Below are 13,590 nucleotides of genomic sequence, written 5' to 3' on the forward strand. Positions count from 1 at the left end.
ATAGACTCAAGTAAAATCATGTTTATAATAACACAATAAGCACTAGAAAAAATTAAATGCGACAACGACAATGCATGGACTGGTTTTACGATAAAGAGGCTCATACTCGAAGGATGCGATAAGCACTCAAAAAACATAGATTGCAATAATGCAACTCCAGGATTCATGTTAACAATGCATTTACGAAGAATGAAATAATATTGACTTCTTATCGGTCATTCTTATGAACAAAACAATATTGTTTATAATCAACTAAAAAATTAGGATTCCAAAAAAAGATTATTCTCCATCATGCCGTGATAGGAACTTCTTCAACTTAGAAATTTTTTGAGTCAAATCACCAACATGATCAATTAGCAAGTTTATCGTTATGACCAATCTCTCTTCCATTGGGTGGTTAGGATGTTGGGTTGCAATCTCTGCATGGTCCTGGCATACTTTACTGTGGATGTCGCACTAAGCAGCATCCTCCGCTCGAGATGATGATGATGTTGTTGTTGCGGATGGTGAGCCAATTTGGCACACATCTAAACAGATTTCATGTACTCGAGAATAAACTACATCCAAATATTGCTCGTGGTACCTTGGTGCAAAACCCTCGCTGTCGTAAACAACAACAACTTCACAACCATGATACCAGTTATGGAGCACTTTCTGAAACAAAAGTTGCCAATCAACTCCAACCCTAAAAGCACTCTTGTTCCTTAGTCTCTTGTAGGAATAGGGTGGTTGCAGAATCGACTGGCGAAGATTATGCTGCAAAGTGACTCGGCTTCAATGTTGTATATCTATTTCGTTCATTATTCGCATCTCCAAAATTTTTTTGGTTTTTGAAGTGCTTGAGAAAAATGATGTTTTGTTTTGAAATGAGAGAGAAAAGGACTTGCCTGTTGGTACGAGGATTGAGCGTTCCTAGCACCTATACCAGGGGTAATAAATCCAAGGACTATGTTTATTCTATATTTCATTTTGGCTTAAACATCTTTTGTATTCTAAATATGGTGTTGTGTTCGAGAAAATGTTGAAGATTTTCATAAAAATGAGGGGCCTGCGCAAGCGGCGCTGTTGTGTCTGGCGTATTGCTACCACGCAATAATGTGTACCATCATGATCCATTATAGCACGCATGAGTGAGCACGCGACGCACGCAATCACAACGCGTGACAGCACACGCGAAGCGTCACCCCATTGCGACAGGCGATAGCTCGTGCAAGCTCCACACGATGCAAGATAGCGTGCTGGCGTGGGCTCGCATTTGCGAGTGACGCCACGCGGTTTTTGTCTTAAAAAAAACATAAAACAAAATGAATAAAAAAAGGGTCGTTCATATAACGAGCATAAACCCCTTTTTTATTTAAAATGTAAAAAGAAGGTTTTTGTTACAAATGGGTGGCTGACTCCATTTTGAGTCACTTTGAGCTCTTTTTAAACCCGAATCGGGTTCAGTTGGTCACCGACGCATTCTAGTGAGTGGATTTAAGCTCAAAAACACAATTTGGCGCAAGAACAACACATAAAACAAAGGAGAGGTCCATGCACATGCGCATGACACTCAATAGCATTAAATTTTAGATTTTGAGTATGAAATGCTTGATTTGGATTTGGACTATTGTTTTGGATCCAAGAATTGGTTTTTGGATTTGAATATCACATCTAAATTTGGAATTTGAATTTGAATTTTGTGATTGTGTTTGTGTTCAGACATAGGTTTAGAAATTCATTTTGGATCGAATTGTCGTGAATTTGTTTTGGGTCTAGGATTGGGCTAGGAGTTTAAAAATTTAAATCCAAATAATTGAGAATTTTGTTTGGGTGAAAATAAAATACAACCCTTTTGGAAAAATTTGGGGTGATAAAATTCATGTAGAACAACCATGTGTCTCTACATATCTTCATCAACTTGGAGCTTCACTCAAGGTGAATCTAGGATCAATGTTATAAGAAGCGTATGCTTCTTACAAAATATGAACGACTTAAGGTGTTTTTTAAGAAAATGCCTTGAGGCATGGGTGTGAGGTGCATGCATCCCTGAAGCGTGCACCTCATATGGTAGAGACGTACGCCTCCATATGTGGCACGTTCAGTGCTTGAGGCATATGCCTCAAGGACAGATTAATTGCTTTAATTAAAAAAATGGAAAAAGAAGCTCAAGGGTCAAGTAGCCCTAATTAACCATGGTTCTCTCCCTAAACCCCCTATTCTCAATCCCAAATACCTCTGAAGTTCAACCGTCGCTGCACTGTGCACGCTGTGAAATTGCAACATTGCAGCCATTGCTGGAGGACCCGCCTACTGGAAGTCTCTCTTACTGGTATCTACACCCTACCTCACTGCTATTTGTGTGTTGTTAGTTGCTTTTATTATTATTATTATTAGGTAGGTTCCATTTTATGTGTTTCATGGTCTTTTGTTTGATGAATAGATTACTTTTTCTCCTTAAGCCTTTTTTGGGTGATTGTTTTGGTTGTGTTTGGTATATTCTGCGTTTTGTGTTCTCTGGGCTTACGTTTGACGAATGGGTGGCCTTTTCTCCGTAGTCCCTACATCTTTTCTTGTGACTGTTTTCATTTGTGTTGATTATATTCTGTTTTATGTGCTTGCATTGTCATGACCTTGTGTGCCATGTGTAGGTTTTTCCTTCCTAATTTTTTCTTTATGACTGGTTTTCATTTTGCTTCTGAGCAGCAAAGTATGCTGTTTTGTAAGTTTGTGCAATACCATGGAATTTTGTTTGATGGTAGGTGTTTTTTCTACCACAAATCCTTTCCGGTGGCTGTTTCCACTTTGTTTATCAAGAATAGATTATTGGGTATGATGGAAGCTATCTACACTCTCATTCACAAATTGCATGCTAATTCAAAAGATGCAAAGAGTTATATATGCATGTCTGTCGGCATAATATAGCTGTTTTCCTTCCAATAATGTTGTATGTGAATAACATGAAGCCAATCTATGTCCCCAATATTTGCATAGTAGAGGAGGCAGTTGTATCGAGCAGCGAGCATGGGCTTGCTTCTCAGTTAGGCAGCAATATATATATATATATATATATATATATATATATATTCAGTCAATTGGAACTTGAAACATACCTACCCACAAAATTTACTTATTCTCCTTGGTTTACCTAATTTTGTTTTTTCAATAATAATTCATGACATTTAACTGTTTAGGACAGGTCGTGCTATGAGCCAATTACGCATGTTATGTTATGACATTGTATTTATTTGGATTTACAAATCCTTTTGTGGTTTGCATATGTTGTGCATTTTTCTTTATTGATACGCTTAGGATAGCGGTCATTTTTTTCAGTTGGTGTTGTTTTTATAAATATTATATAATTCACAAATTTGTCTGTGAAGCTTATGCTTCGATTAACGCCTCGCCTCATAAGAAGCTCAACGTCTTGCCTTGTTTTCTCGCCTTTTACAACATTGTTTAGGATCATTCGAAGAAAGGATATTCATTTTTCCTAAAATCATTCTTGTTAGAGGTATGTAATCAACATCCCACTCCATTCCGTTTCTTCGCTTTCTCTCTTCTTCATCTCCTCAAGGCCATATATGATAGCTCTCAAATCTCCATTTCATAGTCAAGAAGCTATTCTTGAGTGCATTGAGACCATGAGAAGATGAAGTAAGATGTCATTTTATGATTGAAACATGTTTCTTTCTTTTCTTGAATGTTGGTTTGTTTTGAGATATTATTCATGCATAGTTGATTGACTTTTTCATTTATACATGAATGAATGGTGAAAATGAGTGTTTGGGTTGAGATTCTTCTCTACTATTATGTTGATTTTGGGGTTAGGCTTTGTCCAACTCAGGAAAGCCATTCACGAACATGTACATATTAAAAATGCACCATCATGTCATTTTTACGTTTAGTTTCCTTCTTAATCACCAGATTGGGAACTCTAATGAGTGCCTTATTATATTGCTTGATTTGCATTCTATGTTAATATATAAAATATTTAAAATCATGTTTTTCAAAAGATTTTCGAAAGCAAGAACTCTCTCTAATGAGGCCTTGGAGACTTAGTTTAGGCTCTTGCATAAGCCCAAGTTCCTCGCCGGCCTGTATAAAAATCTAAGTCGGATATTTTCAAGTCATTTCTTGATTTTCAATCTCATGAAGACATATACGTATATACATGTTAAATATGTATATGTGAACATGATGATGTTTCTTTATCCTTCTCTCACCATGGTTCCACATATTATTTTATGAATTTCTATATACATAGGAATGCACACACACACACACACACACACATATATATATATATATATTCCATTTTCTCTCTCTAGAATCTTTGTGTCTTCTTCTAAAAATTTCTTATATGTATATATATATTTCTCTCTCTTTTCCTCTAAAGTCTCTCTCTCTCTCCCTACTTTTATATATATATATATATATATATATATATATATATATATATATATATATATATATATATAATTTTTTTTTCTGTCTCTTTTCCTCTAAAGTCTCTCCCTCTTTGAGCCAATACCCTCTTTATATGAACTTTCATACATGTTTATGTATGATAGCATGTACATGTATACGTGCATCTCTTTCTTTCTTTCTCTCTCTCCCTCTCCCCCTTTAAAAACTTCTTTTCCTCTCTATTTAATTTCGTACTTCATTTTCACAAGCTTTCATAAACATATGTGTACATATATGTATATATATAAATATATACATATACATGTATACATATAGAATACGTATAAAGATATATGTATTTAGTGATCTTTAAAATCTCTTTCTCTCTCTCTGTTTCTTTCTATGAGTGTATTTCATCTTTTCCATTCTTTTGGATATAGTTTTTTTTAAAGATCTAAGGTTTTTATTTTCTATTTGTCGACTTCACCAAGACTAAAAATGAAGTAATGACCCAATATTGAAATCATGTTTGATGGTCTATAGCTTCATTACATTTTCAAAATCTTTTCTCTTTTCATAACAATATTTATGACAATCTTATAAATAAAAATGAGAAAACTTAGATGCATGTGATGGTAGGAATGCTTTTAGATGAATATTATGGTATAAATGAATTATTCCCTTTTAATTATATAGGATTAATGCATTCATGCATTCATGCATTCACACTTACTTAACATCACTTGTGATCACAAACACTTCTCCAAAATAACTTAAAGAAGATGAGATTGAGCTTTAATTAGGCAGTAACCGAATTAGAGTCAAACCTCAAACATACTTAAAGTCTTAAGAGAACACTAAATCGACTTCAAAATGATTTTCAAGCTTTTCAAATGGCATTTGTAAAGATTTCTCAATTCAAGATTTTCTCAAATCAAAATGTTTTGCATTCTCAAAAATAATGTTTTCAAAAGTTTGAAACATCAAATCTTTAATATTTTCTCAAACACAATATCGCATTTAGAATGAAAATATGTTTAAGCCAAAACAAAATGCTTCAAGAATAAGCATAGCCCTTGGATTGATTACCCATGGTAAAGGCACTGGGAACAGTCGATCCTAGTACCGACGGTGAGTCCCTTTCTCTCTCATTTAAAATAAAACTTCATTTTTTTGAAGCACTTCAAAAACCAAAAAAAAATTGGGGATGTAAACAATGTTCACCTATATTTGGCACAATTGGTTTCCATCTTCTGAATGTTGACAACAACTTTTAAATATAATAATAAACATAAATGGTTGGTCATTAAAATGCAAATTATGATCACTAAAAGTGTTTGATAATTTTAATAGGAGATATTAGAACACGTAATTGCAAATATATTGAATTTCCCCAGCTACAATGTTGTATCGGTTAGTATTTTCCCAATAAATAACATAAAAACGCCTAACCGAAGACCTTATAGAAATAATTGAAAATATAAGAAAAATAAATGAAATAGATGGTGGAAAGAAAAAGCTAGGAGAATAGATTATGGCAACCCCAACACCTAGGAATATGGATCACATATCATTTTTTTGTTGTTTTTGACCTAATTGGAATGTGTTTTCCTGTGTATGCAGCTGAATTGCCTCAATCTCTCTACACCCCTATGCACTCATTCCACGCATTGCATCACCAAGCTTCTTGATAGCTAAGCTCTTTGCTCCTCTTATGCCACAAAAAATTTACTAGTAGTGCATGAGGAATAGGAGGTAAAAAAGAAATGAAGAGAAGATGTAGGGGCTGCAGCAATACAATTCACTAGGATAAATATGATTAAATTTATATGACAATAGGCTGGTTGAAGATTATATTACCTAATTACAGATACATATGATAGGAGATGAGATGACAAAATACATAGTGATAGTCTCATACGCAAACAATAGCAGCACATAACTATTCCTTGAGACATAGAAGAACACAGACATCACAACCACATCACCGTAAACAAAGAGCCTTAATGCAAATCGACAAGTTTGACTCTTCATATATGTACAGATTGACATGACTGGAACCTACATATTCAATAAAAGTTGTAACTCAAACCTTGGGGCCTGCATGTCTCAGAAAAGTACCATAGGAAATAGATTGGTTTTTGAAGCTTGAAAATTTGGCCATTAGTGATGGGAATTGTAGCATGGGGAGAGGTGTCACAAGCATTACAACTCTACATGAGTTAAATTTAGTTTGTCTGTGTTCATATCTATAAAGGCTGAAACATATATATTTTTTTTAAGTCTAACAAATACTAAGATCATGCAAGTCGAGGTAATAAAAGAATATCAAATAAACAAATGCAACCCCTAAAATGAAAGCTATCATAATGCACATGATTTAAATAAGCAGCTAGTTTATCCTAAATTGAAACAGAGTTCTTGTAGTATATGATGCAAGAACAATTACCCATGACTCTTTTACAAGTAATGCACAAGAATGCTATAGAGGAATGGCAATTATTTCTCAAAAATGCAAAAAAAAAAGTTAAAAAAATGCTAAAAAAATGAAAAAAATGCCATAAGCATCCATTATATGGCACACCTACAAAATTTTGAGTGGTCTCCTCTTTGCATAAAGTTGCTTTCTTAAACTCCAATATCTCCACACACCAAATTCCTGGGTTTCCATTGGAAGAGCTAAAATAATATGTGAGTGAACTGATATGTTAGTGCATCAAAAATTTGTACGTTGTGAAAGCTCATTCGAACGTTATATGTAGCATGTTCTTCTTTTTCAATGGTCCTTCTATCAGAAATGAAAAGTTATAACATGGTCAAAATATCTGTCAAATATTTAGGGGTCTTTGTTCTTTGGTTCTCAAAACAAATATTAAAGGGCAAAAAGTTATTGATATAACATTTTAAAAAATAGGTTATTTTTGTATTCCAAGTTAAGCCTCGTCTACAAAAGGTTAAACTAATGTTATTTTTTCATGACATAACAAGCATGGAACAAATTGGAAACAACAAACTTTTCACATGCAAGAATGGACATAAGAAAAATTTGAAATAAGGTTATATAATGAAAGCAAGAATCCAAAGTCACTTGTTTGTAAATAAAGGAACATGTGGAATATCACAATGTGAAACATACAAATCCTATAAACCTTCATAACAAATGCAAATTAGACTACTAATCAATACTTTGTATTCTATAAAAAAATGAAGTGAAAAAACACCCAGAGGCCTACAGAGATCAACTAAATAATTGTTTGAGATAGTTCTCCCTGATAATAATCGAAACCACAACATACTAAAATTGAGAGATAATCTAGATCCATTCCTGATAGTAAAACCAAAGAAACTCTCATGACACACAACACTAAAAATACATATTGAGTTTGGTATCTTATTATTAGATTCTTCATCATGCAGGCAAATTTGATGGGGCTAATGAAGTTGAAGTTGGAGAAGTAATCCCCTTAGGGGCACACTTTTTCTTTATGTTTTTTACCAGCTCCTCCTTTAGATTTGTACCTCGGCGTTTGGTATGTCATCCTTCTTTTGTTTGATGGGAGTGTCTACTCACATGTCCTTGAGGGGAATGATGATGTAGTAGAGATTTCAAGGAGATGTCTCCTCTTCAAAATCTAAAATTTTAGAAAGTGTTGCATTCTCTTAAAAGGAGAGTGCTTCTCAGAAAGACCTTGCAACATCGCATTCAACTTCTTCTCTACTTTAACAAAGAAGCGCACTGCATTTCCAACAGTAAAAACGAGAGGAAAGAGGAATCTGGTTCTTGAGCATCATGATGCACTTGAGGAGGAAGTAGACATTCAGCAGCATCATCTAGATGATGTTTGGGTGCTTCAGTCAAGGCTGTAGCCATAGCAACCTAAACCCTAAAATGGCTTCGACCATGACGAAGGCCAGAGCTGCGGGAGAAACCAAAGGAGGAGGAGTCAAGCTTAGAGATGGAGTGAACCATCGGCTGAGCTTTGCTGGGTTTTGCGGTTGTGGATAATGAACATCAGAGAGAGAAGGAGAAGAAACCCTAGAAATCATGGCCCCTGATCCCTCTCTTTTTCTCTTTCACATCAAGCGGTTTGGGTGGAAGTTTGGGTTTTTGGTATTTATTTATAAATAATTTGTATAAATAAATCATAGTATACATGATAGACTTAAATGAACTTCTTGCAGGACCCATAAGGTTCAATGGTAGGAACAGTTTTGTAACTGTTGCTACTGTTGCCATTTCTTGTAGTGAAAAGTTTGAAGGTTCCTATGACTATACAATTAACATATCATGACAAGTAAGCTTGAAGTGAACCAAGAGTTGCAGGCCAAAAGAGTCGTTATTGTGATATGTTTACTACATTAGTTTCTCACATGACTATGAAAAAAATACTTTTCCTGCAAAGTAAGTGTTGTTCTTATATAGTTATGCATGTTTTCTGAAAAATATGTTTCAAAACATTAAGGGAACCTGAATTAAACCAACCACAATAATGTGTTTTATTCATATTATATCACATGAAATGATATTTCCACCATCTTATTTTGCCGTTATTGTGCATTTAACAATTGATCTTGTCAAGAGGTGCAATTGAGGGACCAGTGCAGTATTGTATGTTAACTATTTATCATGCCTGTTGAACTTACATCAATTGCAATGTTTGACATTATGTTCAATATAATATGTAACAGGTATTTGTCCATAATGAAAAACTATGTGCAAATACGAAGCCAAGTGGAGGGGTCCATAGCTAAGGGTTATATTTGCAGATAGACATCTTCAATTTTGTTCTAGATATTTGCATAATATGGAGACTAGATTCAATAGCTTCATAGAAAATAATGACAATGTTGAAGGAGTCTTACCAAATATGTTGGGTGTCCCGATGCTGGCGAAATTGATACTAGATTACTTTGGTAAGGGACAAAAACTAGACCCACTAAAAATAATATTCATGTGTTTTTTATAATCTAGCCTTATAAGTATGATCTTAGACTGAATTGATGAGGAACATGTATTAAGTTTGTTGTTTTTTACTTTAATATTATTTTGTTAATAAGCAGTTGTAACATCCAAACTGTGGTAGCAGATAAATCAATTTTTTTTACAAAAAGTAATTGAAATAAAGCATGATTTATATTAAATTGAAACAATAGGATGTTCACATTTTATTTAAAATTATTTTCAACATGAATTTAAGTAGTCAAGTTTTTTGCCTCTTACCTCAAATGATTTGGTATCTGTCAGTTTTATATATATATATATAATCAATCATGATTTAAGTTTACTTTTCAATAGAGAAATTTCTATCTCTTCGGTTTATTTTGTTGGGACCCTGCGCACCGAAACAATAAGCATGGGAGATCAGAGTACCCGGCGCTGATTAAGCATCTGCACGTGACTGTCTTATCTCACGTAAACCATATCACAATACGATATTTTATATTATGAAGGGGCAACCTCACAATATAGAAAATATATAGCAATTATTCAATTATTCAACCTTTTTAAATGGACCAATAGAAAAACTGATAAAAAAAAAGGACAGATGGGGACGCTGAAATCGGAACGCGCTGAGGATAGACATCGACATCTCCGTTTAATTATGAGGAAAAGACAACTACATTAGTTGCAGTGGAGCCCCCTTCACTGACCTATCTTTCTCCACCATTGGTCGGGGGATTGACAATATACGCCAACCTTATTCCTATAAGTATCTGTTTGTATCACTCAGATCATCACGGGAGACAATGGCTAGGCTTGATGAACCTCTCATTGGTTCTCCAAGCAAGACCAAATCTCTCTCCCAATTACTTTTCCTTGGTGTCTCCGTGGTTGCCATCCTCTGCTTCTCCCTCCGCCTAAGCTTCCATGGCAACTCCTCTGATCTTCTCCTCATGCCCGTCTCTCCCCAAGTTTGTGCCACCACACTTCACCCAGACTCCTGCTCCAACACCTTTGTCTCCGCCGGGACAACGCCCGTAACCGCTGCCACCATCCTCGGTCGCATTTTGGAGGAGTCGATCCAGAGCCTACCCAGGCATGTGGGCACGGTCATAGCCTTGACTCACAAGGGAAACAATGGCAAAAGAGAAGCTGGGCCGCTGGCTGACTGCCTCGACCTCATGGACCAGACGGAGAGCCGGTTGGTCGACTCGCTCAATGCGGTCGCCGGTCAGCCGACGGCTCAGGGGACACACGCGGACGTGCACACCTGGCTCAGTGCTGCACTCACCAACTACGTCACCTGCTTAGATGGGCTTGACGGTACTGATGCCAAGCTAGCGATGGAGTCGGAGGTCAAGTCGTCGATGGCGCTTCTCAGCACCTCGCTGGCGGTTCTCAATCAAACGCAACCGACAGCCGAGCCGATTCTCGGAGAGGTATTGGGCGAGTTCCCGGCGTGGTTGAGTCCCGGGGATCGGAAGCTCCTAACGGTCGATTCTTGGGATAAGGCAGTAAAAGCCGATGTGGTGGTGGCGCAAGACGGGAGCGGGAAGTACACGACGGTGACGGCGGCGGTGAATGCGGCCCCTTCAGGGAGCTCGGCGAGGTACGTGATATACGTGAAGAAGGGAACGTACAAGGAGCAGGTGAGCATACCGAAGACGAAGAAGAACATCATGCTTGTGGGAGACGGAATGGACTCCACCATAATCACAGGCAGCTTGAACGTCGTGGACGGCTCCACCACCTTCAATTCTGCAACTGTGGGTACGTACATTTTCGTTTCTTTTCCTTTGAGACGCGGTAGCGTGAAAGATTTAAGGTGCAGAACATATTGGTTTCAGCCTGCCTTGTATGAGACCTTACGTATGCCCAATTTTAGCCATGGCCGTCCGTCCCAAAGATATCACGCTATTCCTCCAAATGTGTTGATTATATATACACCATGTTGTTTATCATGAAATTCTACTTCATTCCTTCTTTTGGGAGAGCATTAGCTATTTTAGCTTTTTCTTATTCGTTTCTTATTAAAATGTCTCAAGCTTTGGTATCCAAAGCAATTAGACCTCCTGCCGGTTTAAGTAATTTTCTTTCTTTAAGTTATTGAAAGATGAACCAAAAGAAGAACAGCCACTTGGAAAAAAGAAAGGGGTAAAAACAACCTTTACGTAAAGTTGATCTGCCAATAACTTAGACTTTCTCTTTTATGGTGGGGACAAAGCCGACACCAGTGAGCATCCACTAGATAGCATCCACTAGCTAGAATGGGTCCCTCAGATAAGGAAATGGGGTTCCACTTGAGTTGGCACCTAGAAGCACGTGATATGGTTCAAGGACTTTTCAAAATTATTTCTAGTAATATAAATAGATATGATATATTTATTTACTGGTACCATTTTGAATCCTTCTAGTCAGATTTCTTTATAAAAAATCTGCATCCAATTACTATTTGGATTTCGATTGGCGCGTATATACTTTTATAATTGCATCCAATCTTGAGTTTCTGTGAAGTTCGTATTTACTAGTGTCCGATGCCTGCCACTAGTAACTGGATCTGGATGGTTCTATTTTGATGCAGCGGCCGTGGGTGATGGGTTCATGGCTCAGGACATTTGGTTCCAGAACACAGCAGGGGCTGTGAAGCAGCAAGCAGTGGCCCTGCGCGTCGGTGCCGATCAATCCATCATTTACCGATGCCGGATCGACGCCTACCAGGACACACTTTACACCCATTCCCTCCGGCAATTTTACCGAGACTGCTCGATTTCCGGCACAGTCGATTACATATTCGGCAACGCAGCCGTGGTCTTCCAGAACTGTCAGATAATTTCCCGGAAGCCATTGAGCAACCAGAAGAACACAATTACCGCACAGGGACGAACTGACCCCAACCAGAACACAGCAATTTCTATCCAAATGTGCAAAATCCTGGCAAGTTCCGATCTCGCGCCAGTGAAGGGTACTATCCCCACATATCTGGGCCGGCCATGGCAGCTTTACTCGAGGACAATTTTCATGGAGTCCTTCCTGGATGATCTGATAGCACCAGCAGGATGGCTGGAGTGGTCTGGTAGCTTTGCTTTGAACACCCTGGAGTACCGTGAATATATGAACACTGGGTCTGGTGCGGGCACCAGCAAGAGGGTGACATGGGCTGGGTATCATGCTACCACCAGCACCGCTGAAGCCCAGAAGTTCACTGTTGCCAATCTGATCCAGGGAGCATCTTGGTTGAAATCTGCTGGCGTTAGCTTCACTGAAGGCCTTTGATCACCAACAGAATGGGCGGGGATTATGAGAAAGTACTGATGATGTACCGCTTATGCAAATGAATCTATGTGATCTTTTAAATATGATCTGCCTTCTCATGTCTCCACGTTAAATCTTTATTCTAGTCCAAATTCCATTTTTCTTCCCTGGGTTGCTTACGAAACTCTCAGAAAGCATGTCCGCATGAATAGCTTGTCGGTGTTTTAATCGAGGACAATCAAAGGATGACGAAAACAATATTTCAAAATTTTGATACGAACTCATCCTCGAACCGAGTGTAAGATTGTTAAGGCTGACATGTCCGAGTGTAGCTCTTTCTCTCTGCAAACACTATGGCAGAGTACCCGTCAATGCTTACATCTCGGTTAAACCCAAAATACTGCTCCATATAGCTGTGTAAATTCCATGAAGGACATCTATGCAAAATTACATCCGTGTGACAATCTTTGGTTCATAACAAGGCATTTATAGGCATGTGTATGAAATGTGAGCTCTTTGTGACATACGATATTTGCTAGCTACCTGTCAGATTGAAGTGTGTTTATGCGTCGTATATACAATGGAGAAATGACAAATGCGTTAATGGATCCTTCTCTTAAACCTGGGGGAAGTTGTAACTTTACATGTTGGACAACAGTTCTTCACTGTGCTTATATTGATCGAGGAACGTTTGATTCACCATTAGAAAGCCAGGGTTGGCCATAACAATAGACTCTTGGGGACCAACCCCGCTTGCGAGTTTTGTATTCGTCTCTGTTAAAAGGAAACACTGCATGCCAAAATAATGATGAGATCAGAAACAAGGTCACAACCGGTGTATACACAAACAAGATAGAAAAATACCTTGCTGGACATTCCTTTGCTAATCAAGATATCAGACATGATGGGGAGAGGCATATATAAATCATCTTAGCTGCTGATTCAACCAACTCAGTTTGCTCCTTACCAAAATATCCCCTGCTTTATGAAAACAAGGCATGTTGTCA

The 13,590-nt window shown here is 37.4% G+C and overlaps 1 protein-coding gene across 1 annotated transcript; it reads left to right on the plus strand.

Annotated features, from left to right (window-relative positions):
• Positions 1 to 10,110: 10,110 nt before the first annotated feature.
• LOC116254618 (pectinesterase-like) lies at positions 10,111 to 12,687 on the plus strand. Its single transcript, XM_031630119.2, has 2 exons — positions 10,111 to 11,101; positions 11,913 to 12,687. The coding sequence occupies exons 1-2, from the start codon at positions 10,138 to 10,140 to the stop codon at positions 12,602 to 12,604; spliced, it is 1,656 nt and encodes a 551-aa protein (XP_031485979.1). The 5' UTR covers positions 10,111 to 10,137; the 3' UTR covers positions 12,605 to 12,687.
• Positions 12,688 to 13,590: the final 903 nt, after the last annotated feature.

The sequence above is a fragment of the Nymphaea colorata genome, chromosome 5 (assembly GCF_008831285.2).
Source record: "Nymphaea colorata isolate Beijing-Zhang1983 chromosome 5, ASM883128v2, whole genome shotgun sequence".
In the NCBI taxonomy this organism is placed as follows: domain Eukaryota; kingdom Viridiplantae; phylum Streptophyta; class Magnoliopsida; order Nymphaeales; family Nymphaeaceae; genus Nymphaea; species Nymphaea colorata.

What these genes read in the sequence shown, in the direction of transcription:
- LOC116254618 (XM_031630119.2), top strand. Translation starts at nt 10,138, where the DNA reads ATGGCTAGGCTTGATGAACCTCTCATTGGTTCTCCAAGCAAGACCAAA. An exon ending in CTTCAATTCTGCAACTGTGG is followed by an intron (nt 11,102 to 11,912) that starts GTACGTACATTT and finishes ATTTTGATGCAG; the next exon opens with CGGCCGTGGGTGATGGGTTC.